Source organism: Eschrichtius robustus, chromosome 8, assembly GCF_028021215.1.
Source record: "Eschrichtius robustus isolate mEscRob2 chromosome 8, mEscRob2.pri, whole genome shotgun sequence".
Taxonomy (NCBI): Eukaryota; Metazoa; Chordata; class Mammalia; order Artiodactyla; family Eschrichtiidae; genus Eschrichtius; species Eschrichtius robustus.
In genome coordinates, this window is record NC_090831.1 from 108149649 (window position 1) to 108164283 (window position 14635).

The 14635-nt window shown below is 37.7% G+C and overlaps 1 protein-coding gene across 3 annotated transcripts in view; it reads right to left on the minus strand.

Moving 5' to 3' along the window:
- COPG2 (COPI coat complex subunit gamma 2) overlaps nt 1–14635 on the minus strand; it is a 132274-nt gene that overhangs the window by 88721 nt on the left and 28918 nt on the right. For all 3 annotated transcript variants that reach the window (XM_068549460.1, XM_068549462.1, XM_068549461.1), the window contains 4 exons: nt 9196–9271; nt 7631–7723; nt 6569–6655; nt 5326–5483 (listed from right to left, as the gene is read on the minus strand). In XM_068549460.1, the coding sequence (XP_068405561.1) occupies nt 5326–5483; nt 6569–6655; nt 7631–7723; nt 9196–9271 (414 nt within the window). The remainder of the gene's footprint in view (nt 1–5325; nt 5484–6568; nt 6656–7630; nt 7724–9195; nt 9272–14635) is intronic.

Here is a 14635-nt window from a genome sequence, read left to right on the forward strand (position 1 = left end):
AAATTCCACTATTGCCTTCTATTTGTTTGTGCTGGAATAAATATGAATAATTCTTACAAAGTGATTGGTTAACTATTTATGGTAAACCCTTACGTTTGAAACTACCTTTCTTTCACCCTCACTGATGAATGACAGTTGGGCTGGGTACAGAATTCCAGGTTGACAGTTCTTTTCCTACAGCACTATGAAGACAATGCTCCATTGCTGCCTTGCGTGCAATGCTGCTGAGGGAAACCTGAAGTAAAACTATGGGTCAAATGATCTTTACGCTACATAAAATTTAGAATTGTTTCTTTATTCTTGATATTTTAAAAAAATTCCCTGTTAGAATGTGCTTGCTTATCTTTGTCCTTCATTCTACTCAGCATTTGGTGCTTTTTTTTGGTTTTGTTTTTTTACTCTGAAGATATCTTTCTTTGCACAGGCCTGAGAAATTATCAGCCATTTTTAAAAGTTAACTTTGTATTAAATTATAACAAAAATATAGAAAAATACATGAGGTAACTGTTAAATGGATTGAATGCTTGTATTCCCCCATCCCCCCCCACCAATTCATATATTGAAGCCCTAACCCACAGTGTGACCCTATTTGGAGATGGGGCCTCCAAGGAAGTAATTAAGGTTAAATGAGGTCATAGGGTGGGGTCCTGATCTGTTAGGATTAAGGTCCTTGAAGAGACAACAAAGAGCTTGCTTGCTCGTGCTCTCTATCTCTCTCTCTCTGCACGTGCACCAAAGGAATATCATGTGAGCACACGCTGAGAAGGCAGCCATCTGCAATCCAAGGGAAAGCTCTCACCAGACACCAGCCCTACTGGCACTCTGATCCTTGATTTCCTAGTCTCCAGAACTGTGAAAAAATAAATTTGTTGTGTAAGTCACCCAGTTTGTGGTATTTTGTTATGGCAGCCCTAGAAAACTAATACAGTAGATAACCTCAAAGATGCCCCCGCAACTATTTCCCGCTATTCATTCACACTGAATAGAGCTGACCTTTTTTTATCCAACGAAAGACTGCAGAAATGTTGGGATGTGTTTTCAAAGACTAGGTTATAAAAATGACTGTGACTTTCACTTTCTACTCTCTTGTATCACTTGCTCTGGGTGAAGTCAGCTACAGTATCATGAGGACATTCAAGCAGCAACATGGAGAGGTCTACACAATAAGGAACTGAGGTGTCCTGCTAACAGCCTGCATTAAGGCGCCAGTCATGTGAGTAAGCTACCTGGAAGCAGATTTTCCAGCTTCCATCAAACCTTCAGATGACTGCAACCCTGGCCAACATTTTAACTGCAACCTCACAAAAGACCTCAAGCAGAAACCATGCGGCTAAGATACGCCCAAATGCCCGGCCTACAGAAATTGTGTGGGAAAATAAATGTTTATTATCCTTTTAATCTGGTTATGTCTTGTAGTAATTTGTTATACAATAGATAATTAAATCATAGGTGAATTATTACAAACTTGTATGTGCAAATCATACGTGAATTACAACAAACCTACTATGATAAAGAAAATATTTCAAGCACTTCGGAAGCCCCCTACATGCCAAGCACGACCATGCTGGTGCCCTAAAGATAAACACTATCCTAACTTTTAATACTATAGATTAGTTGTGCCAGTTAAGTCTGAAATTAATTTATACAAAACTATACAGAATGTATTCGTTAGTATGTGACTTCTTTGAGATTTATCTGTGTGGTTACATTTGACAATGGTAATACGTTCATTTCCACTGTTGCATACTGTTGACTATATGAATATACCACAATTTATTTTTTGATTCTACCAGTGATGGACCTTTGGCCTGCTTCCATTTCAGGGCTATTATGAAAAACAGTACTAAAGGTATCCTTGGTATGTCTTTTGACACACAAACGTATGCATTTCTGTTTGGTATTTAAAAGAAGCCAATTGAAATTCTGATTGAGGGTTCAATGAATTCATGAATCAAAATAAGATGATGTGCTATCTTTATAGTATTGAATATTCTAATCTAAAAACATGATATATCCCTCCATTTATTCAAGTCTTACTTTAAATAACATTTGATAATTTTCTGTGTAGAGATGTACACGATTTTTGGTAGATTTATTCCTAATGATTTGATTTTAATTAAAATGGTACCATCTTCTCAAAATTGTATCTTATTGATCAGTTGCTGGTATGTAGAAATAAAATTGATTCTGGATATTAGCCTATCCAGTAACTTTGGTAAATTCATGTATCAATTCTAATAGGTAATATATAGATTATTTTGCATTTTCTATATACACAATCATGTTGTCTGCAAAGATACTTTCACGTCATCTTTCAAATCTTTAGATATTTTATTTTTTTCTTAACTTATTGCACCAAGTAGGGCTTTCCAGTAAAGTGTTACTTAAAAAACAGGATTAGTAAGCATCCTTGTCTCATTCACAGTCTTAAAGGGAAAGCCTTTAATTGTTCACCAATAAGTATAAAGTTTATTGTAGATTTTTTGGTACTCTTATCAGAATAATTATGTTCCCTTCTATTATTTGCTTTGAAAAGATATTTTTAATTACAAATTGCCACTGAATTTTATCAAGTGCTTTTTAGCATCAAGATTTATCTCCTTTATTCTTTAGATTAGAAATATTACGTTGATTTTTGACTGTTAGGTCAACCTTGCACTTCTAGAATAAATGCATACTGGGAAATACTTGTTCATTATTTCTTCATACACCTTTTTCGCTCCATTCTCTCACATCTCCCTCTGGATTCCAATTATATATCAAGTGGTAGGCCACCTGATATTATGCCACAGTTCTCTGAAGCTCTGTTTATTTTTCCTTAATCTGTTCTCTCTGTTCTTCAAACTAGTTACTTTCTATAGCACTATCTTCAAATTCACTAACACTTTCACTATCCTCAGCCATCTCTAGTTTGGTGTTAGGCCCATCCAGCAAATAATCCATTTCAGTTATTGTACTTGTAGCAGGCAAAATGGCTTCCCAAAGATGTCCATGCTTTCCTCCATGGAACCTGTGAATATGTTACCTTAAACGGCACAGACCAACCCCTGGCTGACAGCCAGCAAGGAAATAGGGACTTACAATCTATGACCACAAAGAAACGAATTTGGCCAACAACCTTAACTGAGATTGCAAGTGGATTTTTTTCCCAAAGCCTCCAGTAAGCAACAGCACACTGCCAACATCTTAACTTTACCCCATGAGACCAATGTCTAACCTACAGAACTGTGAGATCATGGATGTGATTACATTTGTGGTAATTTGTTATGGCAGCAATAAAACACTAATACAGATTTTGGTACCTGGAAGTGAGGTGCTACTATAATACCTAAAATTGTGGAACTGCTTTTGGAACCAGACAATGGGTAGAGGCTGGAAGAATTCTAGTGAGCATAATGAAGAAAATCTAAAATGCCTTGACGGACTGTTATTATAAATTTGGTCTTGAAGGAGAGGCAGTGAGGGCTCACAGACTGCTTGTAGAAAGCTGGTCTTGGAGGATCAGAAGGAAGTCAGAAACTTGTTATTGTAAACTGAAGTAAGGTGGATCCTTGTTATGTACGGGCACAGAGCTCTGTGAAACTGTGTCCTGCAGTTATGTGGAAAGCAGAATTTGTAAACAAACTTGGATATTTACTTGAGGGAATTTCCAAGGAAAGTGGTGAAGGTATGACCTGGTTTCCTCTTGCTGCTTATAGTAAAGTGTGACTACTGGTTACATTTTCCAAATTCTTTGCACTTCTAGCAATTTTATTTTATTTTATTTTTTTATTACTGTATATAGACATTGTGAATGATATAATGCAAACACTCTAGAATCTAAGATGTTCCTGTAGCAGGCAGTTAACTTAGCTGGGATCAAACTCCAAACGTTATCTTCTCCATGGTGAGTTGCAAGTGAACTCTCCATTCAGTTCTTTCAGCTGACAGCTACTGCTTTTTGCCAGGTTTACTAGCGTCATCCCCTGTATAAGCATAGTTGAGTAGTCAGCCAAAGATTTTTGCAGAGTTTAAAATTGATTTTGAGGCTCACTGTATCTGTGGCTCCCTCTTTCCCAGGATTTCCACCCTAAATTTTCATCATTCATCCAATTTCAAACTGTGTTCTGTCCCCACTGTCCAGTAAATACTATGGCTTTCTGTGATCCCACACCCAAAAATTGTGGAGTGCCCTCAGAGACGAGCCAGATATACACAAATCTCACCCAGTATAGTTTCTGTCTTCCAGGCATTAATTTCCCTCCAGTTTTTGCCTGCTTTTCACCACTCACCAGTACTTTCAAAGAGTGTGGGGTTTTTTGTTTCAGGGAAGCACAGTTTTGGACTAACGATATAATCGTTATTTGCAGGAGGGCTAATATAACCAAACTACTCTACCATTACTGAAAGCCGGAAGCTCAGCTGAAATTTTTTTTTTTTTTGGCTGTGCTTTGGGTCTTTGTTGCCGCACGCGGGCTTTCTCTAGTTGCGGTGAGCGGGGGCTACTCTTCATTGCGGTGCGTGGGCTTCTCATTGCAGTGGCTTCTCTTGTTGCGGAGCACAGGCTCTAAGCGCATGGGCTTTGGTAGTTGCAGCACATGGGCTCAGTAGTTATGACTCAAGGGCTCTAGAGTGCAGGCTCAGTAGTTGTGGCACACGGGCTTAGTTGCTCTGCAGCATGTGGGATCTTCCCAGACCAGGGCTCGAACCCGTGTCCCCTGCATTGGCAGGTGGATTCTTAACCACTGTGCCACCAGGGAAGCCCTGAATATTTTTTTTAATATTCCATTTTTTCTTCTCTGTTGACATTTATATCTCCTAGTTTTTTTAGTGATTACTCAAGAGGTTACAGTATTCATCCTTATATTATCACAGTCTACCATCAGATACTATAACACGACTTCATAAACAGTATAAGAACCTTATGAATGTGTAATTCTACTAGCTTCCCTCATGTGCTTTAAATAAATAAATTATTAAATACAGTACTTCAACATTCTCTTTTATAAAAATAAAAAAGATAAACAAGATGATTCTTAATGTCACTTCCAGCTTTCACATTTAGTTACTATATAACCTATGATAAATATTTTTTGTTCAATATCAGTTTGTTATTTATTGTATTATTAGCAATCATAATCTATTAAGTATATATGCTGGAGCATACATTAAAGTAAAAATAAAAGTTGTGATTCTTGGAATCCCATAATTTTTTTCTTAATTTGGAAAACACCAAATCCATCTGTAAAGTCGGCATTGCCCAAAAAATATTCATAAAGGAAATAAACTCTGAGGTATGTTAACCAGCAAATGGAAAATTACTTAGGTTTAGCTGAAAACACTTACCCCTCTTCATTTTCTTTTAGTAAGCGACTGGCAATTCGGATCAACATGCAGTAGGCAAACTGTGATTTGAGACCAGATTTAGTAAATTTATTCAACATCTTAGAAACAGCAAGGCGATCACTCTTTTTAAGGTGATACAAAACTCCCAACGCGTGGTACTAAAGAACAAGAAAAAGAATATGATATAGAGAGAAGGCTGAGTAGGAAGAGAATAAAACTTACATAAATATAGAATCATACGGAAATACATTTTTAGTAAAAAGATACCCAAGTTTAATGTATACAAATAGAATATCTTTTTCATACTGAATCAAACACAGGCATGATTGAAAGGATAAGAGTTTCTAATTTACCCTCAGAAGTTGTTAATACAGATTAGGTAAGTATTAAGGGGGTGACATACAATCTGAAGATGGCTCTAGCAGGTTCAGCGTTGCCCCATCCATCGTTAGTACAAAGGCTCTCAGGTCCAAGGCTTTACCAGTGTTACAGGTCTTGCTTAGTGGATTTAAATCATCTGTGGTTATGTTAGTGGTTAAAGGATTAATCTCCTGAAGTAGGCTTATGGCATGTAATTATCATGGCACTTTGTGTAAAAACACAATGATCAGAGTTAGGAAGGTGAGAATGTTTCCCAAGGGAAAAATTACTACTCTACTTCCTCATAAGTGAATATGCTAACATGAGAAGTAAACATTAAAAGAGGATAAATAAGTACCCTCTCAAATATAAATGGAGTACTTTACATAAAATTGCCAGTTAAGAATTTAATCTTGTTCCTTTTAATTAAGAATAGCGTAATGAATATCAAAAGGAGATCTTTCCAACAAAACAGTTAAAGCTTCACAAAGTGATAATTACTCTTTACTGTTTTTCTAATGTCTAGTATAATCAAGGCCTGAAAAGCTTGGAATTGAACATCCTTCTTCACAAATTATTTTTCAAACAAAGGACTAAAATGAATTATGACCTTTGGAACGAGCATCTCAAACTACCACTGAATATAAGAATCTTCTCAAATATACTTACAGTTTCTACTAAACACTATAGCAGGGCCTACAGTGGTAATCATAATTAGTGGGATACTCACTTGGGAATATGCACTAATATATACTTAATATTATGCTGCTTAATATTAGCCTTTAGCTAATACTCATCTGGGGAATCAATAAACTGCCCCTAAAATGTAGGGTTAAAGAAAGATGATCTGGAGACATAAGCTAAAGTGATTCAATGACAGTACCTGGACCATAATATTATCACTTGAAGCAGCTTCTTGGGCTTCATTTACCCAGCGCTTAACCACATCATAGCTTATCTTCATCATGTGCTAAATACAGAAAAAATTGAGAACAGATCATGCATAGTCACTAAAAGTTTAGAAACATGAGTTAGTTTTCTTGGAAAATCACTAACAGACATTTCCAGAAAAAAAGAAACAATGTTATAGCTTTATAAGTCTATTTCAAGTCTCTGAGACAACTAATAAACCTGAAACACTTTCTCCAAGACCCCTTTGCAAAGGTGAGCATATGTTCGTGGCTGGGAAAGGTGTATAAAGGGAAGTAATGAGAGGGGAAGGACGGGGAGGGAATGGATAATTAATAGGATGGTACTTAAATAATGTTAACATTATAGGTTTTACTTCCAGGAAACTCACCTGGAAGAAAAAACAGAGTACCATAAAAAAGTAGAGTACCTGCTGTAAAACTTGACCAATTATATTCCAGAACCAGCAACTCTCGTGATTCAGATGATCTAATCCATTCACACATTAGTAACCAATTTTAATCAAATACAATGTGATAGGCTGTCATGAATAAATTTTGTTTTGATAAAAAAGAGAAAGAAAAGATATTACTAAAACAAACAGCACTTCCTGGGAGGAAATTTAGTAATGGGACAGTAGACTTTGGACTGAAGGACACTGCAGACACAGGGCACCAACAAAAGCAGAGGACAAAGAGACAAGAGGTAGAAGGGCAGGTCATAAAGGACGATTTAAAGAAAGAGATTAGCTCAGTTTCTTCCCTGATCCCCATCCCACCCTAAACCACCACCTGTATTATATGCACAACATAGCTTTCTGATTACCAAAACCTTTCAAACATATGAAAATTTCATGTTTTTAACTGCCCATTTTAATTGCTCAATGTTCCTCTTTCAGATAAAGCATTATTGTATAAAGTAACAGAAATGTATACATATTTTAAAATGTTTCATTTGTGAGAGAATCATAGTGATACTTTGTTTTTGCAACTAGAAACTGTACCATGCCGTGAGAACCAGTTACTTGTTCACTTACTAAGGAAGATACCAATGCTGAACTCGATACACTGGAGACTTTATCCACAATGGCCTGTTTCATGTATCTTTCAATGGCCTGCAACATTGTTCCCTGAGAACATTCATAAAGAAAAAGAGGTTGAAGCAAAACATTTTCATCCAAAACTACCACTTCAAAATAATTTACAAAAACAAGTCACATATTTGTCTCTGTGCAAATATTTGGAATGCATTAAAAGGCTTATCATATAATAATCAGATCCCAGAGGGCAAAACCCAGACAACCAAGCAGCAGCTTCAAGAAGGAACATTTGTAAGGAAGAGGAATAACTGTTCCACAATGAAATGAACTGTCTCAAAGTGAAGAATCCCAGTTCGGAAGAAATACACAAGTAGAGGCTGAACCTATCAGGGATATTATAAAAGAAATTCCTAAATGGGGATGCTTTTAAAGTCCTGAAGATACCTCTAAGTGTGGGGCATGTATTTTATATGGATCCCAGAGAGTCCTATAAATCAACTGTAATCTCTGATTATTTTAGATTCATAAGAAATTAAATGTGCAATATGCTACTATATTGAGTCCTCAATAGGAAATCCTCTGAAAATAAAGTTCTTTTTAATTTATCTGGAAGAAAGCTTAACACTGGGAAGGTGGTGGCAGGTAAGTAAGGATGCGTAAATACACCAAGATCAATACTTAGATGAAGAGAGTCTTAGCTAGCCCTAGAATGGTCAAGTCTTATGGTATCAATTTAATGCTAAAAACAAAAGCAACCACAATAAAGTAACTGAGCATTGAAAAATACTAAACCATTTCTATTACTCCTCCTAGGATCCAGATTTACCATTTAATCCTGCTCAACCTTTGAAATTTGAGAAGATTGCAAACATATACATAAAATACACCCGATCATGAATATAGCTGAAATACTATTCAATTTGCTTGGCAATGCCCAGCCTGTCTTTCATTTTAACCTTTCCTTCTCAGAGTTCCAAGAAAGGGACAGCCTAACATACTCTATAACCTCATCCCTCCCAATACAACAGACTAAGTCAAGGTTAAACACCTGATTTGGACCCAGGTCGACAACAAGCCACTGGCTGGCTGATGGCTAATCAGATTGTTTCTCTTAAATACTTAAATGAGAGGGCTTGAGCCTGGTAAATGATGGATCATAATAGTAAATATCTGAGAATCTTGCTGCTGAGTTCCTTAGAGCTACCCTATTTCTTGTTCTGGTTGTAAGCTTTACCTCAAATTCTGAGAGATTTGTATTTTGAAATAAAGCTTTTTTTTTTTTTAAGCTAAATTCACATGGGTTTTTGTCTCCTGCAAGCAATGTGCCCTATGACAAAAGTCCATGAGGGTAAATATAGAGAGAAATAGACTAATCTAAATAAACAAAAGGGAAAAACAATCTAAAAGAAAAAAAACCTGGAGCCACAAAAGCCTTTCTGGTGGTCATGTTTCTCTTCTGCTGATGATTCACAAAGTCAGACAGGGAATCCTACTAAATTTACATGGCCACCTGCAGATAAACATAGGTCCCCTTTGACACCTCAGTAAAACAAAGAACTTACATCAGTGATTCTGCAGAGAGCCCTGATGGCTGGGCCTCGGTACACATCTTCCTTTCCAGTCATGTCCTTAGTCAGACTGTGAAAAATCAAATTGGTTACCGTAAGATTAAAGTTTTCTCTTTTGTGGAGGCCACCCCTAGCTAATTCCACTTGTCCCCATAATTATCTTAATGGAACTATTGATTAAACAAGTATTTACTGGGGCTTGCCTGGTGGCGCAGTGGTTAAGAATCTGCCTGCCAATGCGGGGGACACGGGTTCGAGCCCTGGTCTGGGAAGATCCCACATGCGGCGGAGCAACTAAGCCCGTGAGCCACAACTACTGAGCCTGTGCGTCTGGAGCCTGTGCTCCGCAACGGGAAAGGCTGCGACAGTGAGAGGCCCGCGCACCGCGATGAAGAGTGGTCCGTGCTCGCCACAACTGGAGAAAGCCCTCGCACAGAAACGAAGACCCAACACAGCCAAAAATAAATAAATAAATAAATAAATTTATTTTAAAAAAACAAAACAAACAAACAAGTATTTACTGAGTGTCTTCCTTGGATAAATATAAAAACTATTGGGTGGAAGGCTATTTTAAATCTTAAGAATACAGCAGTGAGTTGGTGGGAATGTAAACTGATACAGCCCCTATGGAGAACAGTATGGAGGTTCCTTAAAAAACTAAAAATAGAACTACCATATGATCCAGCAATCCCACTACTGGGCATATACCCTGAGAAAACCACAATTCAAAGAGACATGTACCACAACGTTCACTGCAGCACTATTTACAATAGCCAGGACATGGAAGCAATCTAAGGGTCCACAGACAGATGAACGGACAAAGAAGATGTGGCACATATATACGATGGACTATTACTCAGCCATAAAAAGAAACGAAATTGAGTTATTTGTAGTGAGGTGGATGGACCTAGAGTCTGTCATACAGAGTGAAGCAAGTCAGAAAAACATATACAGTATGCTATCGCATATATATGGAATCTAAAAAAAAAAAAATTGGTACTGATGAACTTAGTGGCAGGACAGGAATAAAGACGCAGACATAGAGAATGGACTTGAGGGCATGGGGTGGGGGAAGGGTAAGCTGGGACGAAGTGAGAGAGTGGCATGGACATATATACACTACCAAATGTAAAATAGATAGCTAGTGGGAAGGAGCCGCATAGCACAGGGAGATCAGCTCAGTGCTTTGTGACCACCTAGAAGGGTGGGATAGGGAGGGTGGGAGGGAGGCAGATATGGGTATATATGTATACATATAGCTGATTCACTTTGTTACACAGCAGAAACTAACACAATATTGTAAAGCAATTATACTCCAATAAAGATGTAAAAAAAAAAAAAGAATACGGTAGTGAGCAAAACAAAGTCTTTGCCTTCATGGAGCTTACATTCCAGTGGGAAAAGAGATATTAATCACATAAACTAAATATATACATAATTTTAGATACTGATTACTGGCATAAAAAACAGACAATGATACAGAGAGCCTCAGGCTGAAATCCCCCAAAATCCCAAAAACTCATCAGACTTAAAAATAACTCTTTAAAAGAAACTGACTAAAATGATTACTTCATAAGGTCTCGCTCTCTCAGGAATGGCTTTCTAAAATAATTGTCAATGGTTTCAGACCTTTCTGTGGAGCTGCAAAAACAGGCAGAGGAGTGTGGACTGAGCTACAAAATTTCATGGCTGTAATTTTAAAAGGTTTTTAACCTTTAGATTATTCACTCTTTTACCCTTCCTTCTCTTGTCCTCTGTGCATTTATACTACCCTCAAACTGACTATCCACCTCCTCCCTCACTCAACTTCCCTCACATAATCCAAAATGGCCTCCAACTCCAACTCACTCCATTAGGGCACCAAGAGGAGAAAGTTGTGAATAACTGACAGTCCTTCAATTTCGTTCATTTTTCAATTATTAGGTAGAGTATTTCACTCATATAACAATCCATTTTCAAAGTATTCAAAAAGGTATAAAATATAAAGTCTAAGTCTCTCCTCACCCACCCTAGCCTGTAGTGCCACTCAACTGGAGACAGCCATTGTGAACAGTTGCTTATGTTTTCTTAAGGAAGTTCTTAAAATATATGCAACCACAGAGACTTATTAAAATGCATGCCAATGGATCACCACTCTTCTGGTACCTTCAATCTTACTCAATAATATAACTTGAAAATCTTTCCTTATAGGCAGATGTTTTAAAATGTTAGATATTTATATATATTAAAATATCTAAATAGTATATCTAAAATATCTTTTTAATGGTAGCACAGATTTCCATTGTTTGGGGATAAATAATTTATCAACCGGTCTTTTTCACAAATATTTGCATTTTTCCAATTAGATTAAAAAACTGAGGCTTGGCAGGTTTGGTTCCTGAGTCCTCTCTCCTTGACTTGCTGATGGCACGGAAGTAGCCATAGTAATGCATAAACAAAAAGGCATGGCTACGTTCCAATAAAATTTTATTTACAAAATGAGGCAACAGTTTTGGCCACGGGCCATAGTTTGCCAACCCCTGCTCTGTACTTCTGTTTAGCTTGGGCTGCCCTGACAGCAAAGGCTTACATACAGATAGTTTATTTGGGAGTGTGTTCTGAGGGAGAAGTAAAAGATAAGGAAGTAAACCAAGGAGGAGGGAAAGTCAACCCAAAGAAGTTTTCTCTAGTGTGTCACTGCCACAAGCAACTGGTTATTTAATGACCAATCTTCTGAGAAGCCTAATAAAATACATCTCAGAAACCACACATTCAAGGGATGAAAAGGAAAGAATTTATCCACTAGCTCTTAGCCCCTGGTAGAGATTTAACCCCAGAGTGTTAACTCCCCATTCTCTTAACATTCACATGTTAACTCACACATGTGAGTTCAGTGAGTGTGCAAGAATTGCAGGGCAGGAAGCAAAACGCACAGGACATGCTTGAAGTGAGGCACTATCGATGCTAGTGAGCTGGACCCTACATGGCAATGTTGACCACAGCCACAGCTGGAACCAAAGATGAGGCTGAGGAAACGGGAGGTTGCTCAAAAGTGGCACCCAATACAGCCCATCCTTTGCACCCCTCACATTTGAACATGTCTTCCATTGAATCTAATCTATTACTGAGTCTTCAAGATGGTAACCATCCACTATTTCTACAAGAGACTGGAAGATGAGTAGAACATGGTACAACCCATACTGCTACAACTCATTTCAAAGCCATAATTGATATTCATCATCTCCTTCCTATAACCACCCATTCTTTATTTCCCTCACTCTTGGCCAGCACTTCATCTCATCTTGGTTATGTGTCTGGTAGGTGACTCAAACCTTTATCCCAAGGGATCTGAGCCCTTTGTTGGATTTACCCTGGTTGGACCGTTGGTTGTTCCCTAGTCCCTAGTCAACATTTTCCCATGCGTGAACACACAAAAATATACTCAAGTGAATACCTTGAATTCTAGATACAGTCCTCTCTGTCACCTTTATATAGAAACAACCCTAGATCCTCATAGGGATCAAGGTCAGTTACCTCTACGAGTATAGCAGCTCCTTTCATTACCTGCTGGTCCACTAGCATGAAGAACACAAAGTGACCAAATAGGAGTCATCATTTCAAGTGTGCAAACTGGCTCACTTCCTGCCCCAGGGTTGCTCTGCTTCTGCAGTGTGGGATGCCTTAGGTTGCCAACCTGTTACTCAGACATGTAGAATCCAGAAGTGTGGGATGTTTCTGTGCTGGAGACAATCCACACCCACGGGAACCAGGAGTCAATGGGTTAAATGCTTCCCCCTTTTCACCCCTTGAAAACATTGTCCCCTGGGAACCGGGACCTCTAATACACATTTGGGGTGAGAATGGGAAGCATAAATTCTACAAGTGAGTCACTGGGAGTGAGGGTTAGAGGGGCCAGTCCTACTTCCACCTCTTGATTTCTGGACCTACCTATTCTATTTCTTGGTGACAGTACCATACACTGGCAATCGATTCAATGGATATATGGCATCTTGGAGGAGAATTCCCCAACCTCACAGAGTCCTTCCTCCAACCTACTACCTCAGCTGAGCATTCAATAGGCCATCTCATCATAGCATCAGGCTGTCTGCTCCTAGGTGAAGCACAATAAAACTACTCATCTCCCTCCTAGTCACGAGCCCACTATCACTCCGCTTTTGCCATAAAATGAATGGCAATGTCATGTAGGATACCATGACAATAAATTAAGAATAACTATTTATACCACAACTTGGCCCTACTGCAAACCCCTGGTTTATTCTATCTATATTTTATGGTGTTTGGGTCATGCAATTTTAAAAAATTATGTAGTCAAATTTATCAATCCTTTGTATTGCCTTTGGATTTTAGTCATAATTACAAAACTTTTCCCTACACCAACGTTAAAGAGGAATATACTCATGTTTTCTTCTAGTACTTATATGATTTCATTTTTTTAAATTTATACTCCTTATCTTTTTAGAGTTTACTCATGTATATGATGCGAAATACAGATCTAATTTTATCTTTTTCTAAGTGGCTACTCTAATTTTATCTTTTTCTAAGTGGCTACTCAGTTGTCCCAGCGACATGTATTAAAAAGTACATGCTTACCCCAGTGATTAGAGATGCCACCTTTGTCATATACTAAATTTCCATGTGTCCTTGGGTCTAATTCTGTACTTTCCATTTGTATCAGAGAATTCTGAAAAATGTAGATCAGCACGGCCGAGTTGACACTTTACGTAGTCATCACACAATTTTACTCCACTGGTCTCTTTGTCTATTCACGTGTCAGTACCACACTGTTCTAACTGTACAGCCCTTAGTATTTCACTGACTGGTAGAGCTAGTCCTTCCTCACGGTTTTCCCTTTTTCAGTTATTTCCTGGCTATTCTTACATGTTTGTTTTTCCACATGAACTTTAGTATTAACTTTTCTAACTCTGTAATATAACCTGTTGGATTTTTTATTGGGATTGAAATGAATTTATAAATTAATTTAGGGAGGATTAAAATCTTTATAACGTTGAACTGACCTATTCAAAACAGGGGATACCTTTACATCTGTTCAAGTATACTTTGAGCATTTCAGGGCTTCAAATTTTTTCTTCCTAAGTTTTGTGCATTTTTTGTCAAAATTATTCCTAAGTATTCAATCTCTGTTGTTGTTGCAATGGGGTTCTATGCGTGTTGTTTGTTTACATAAAAGCTACTGATTTCTATGTGTTAATTTTATATCCTGCTACCCCACTCAATTCTTCTATTGTTTGAGTTCATTTTATCATTGTCTAGGGTTTCCAGGTATTCTACCACATCATCTAAAAACAGAGAGAGTTTATTTCTTTGTTAATTTACTCTTACGTGTCGAATTGGTTTCTCTCGTCTAACTGCATTGCTTAATACCTCTAGTACAATGTTGAATAGTGGTGACTGTGGTTCTGCTGACTGCTTTGTC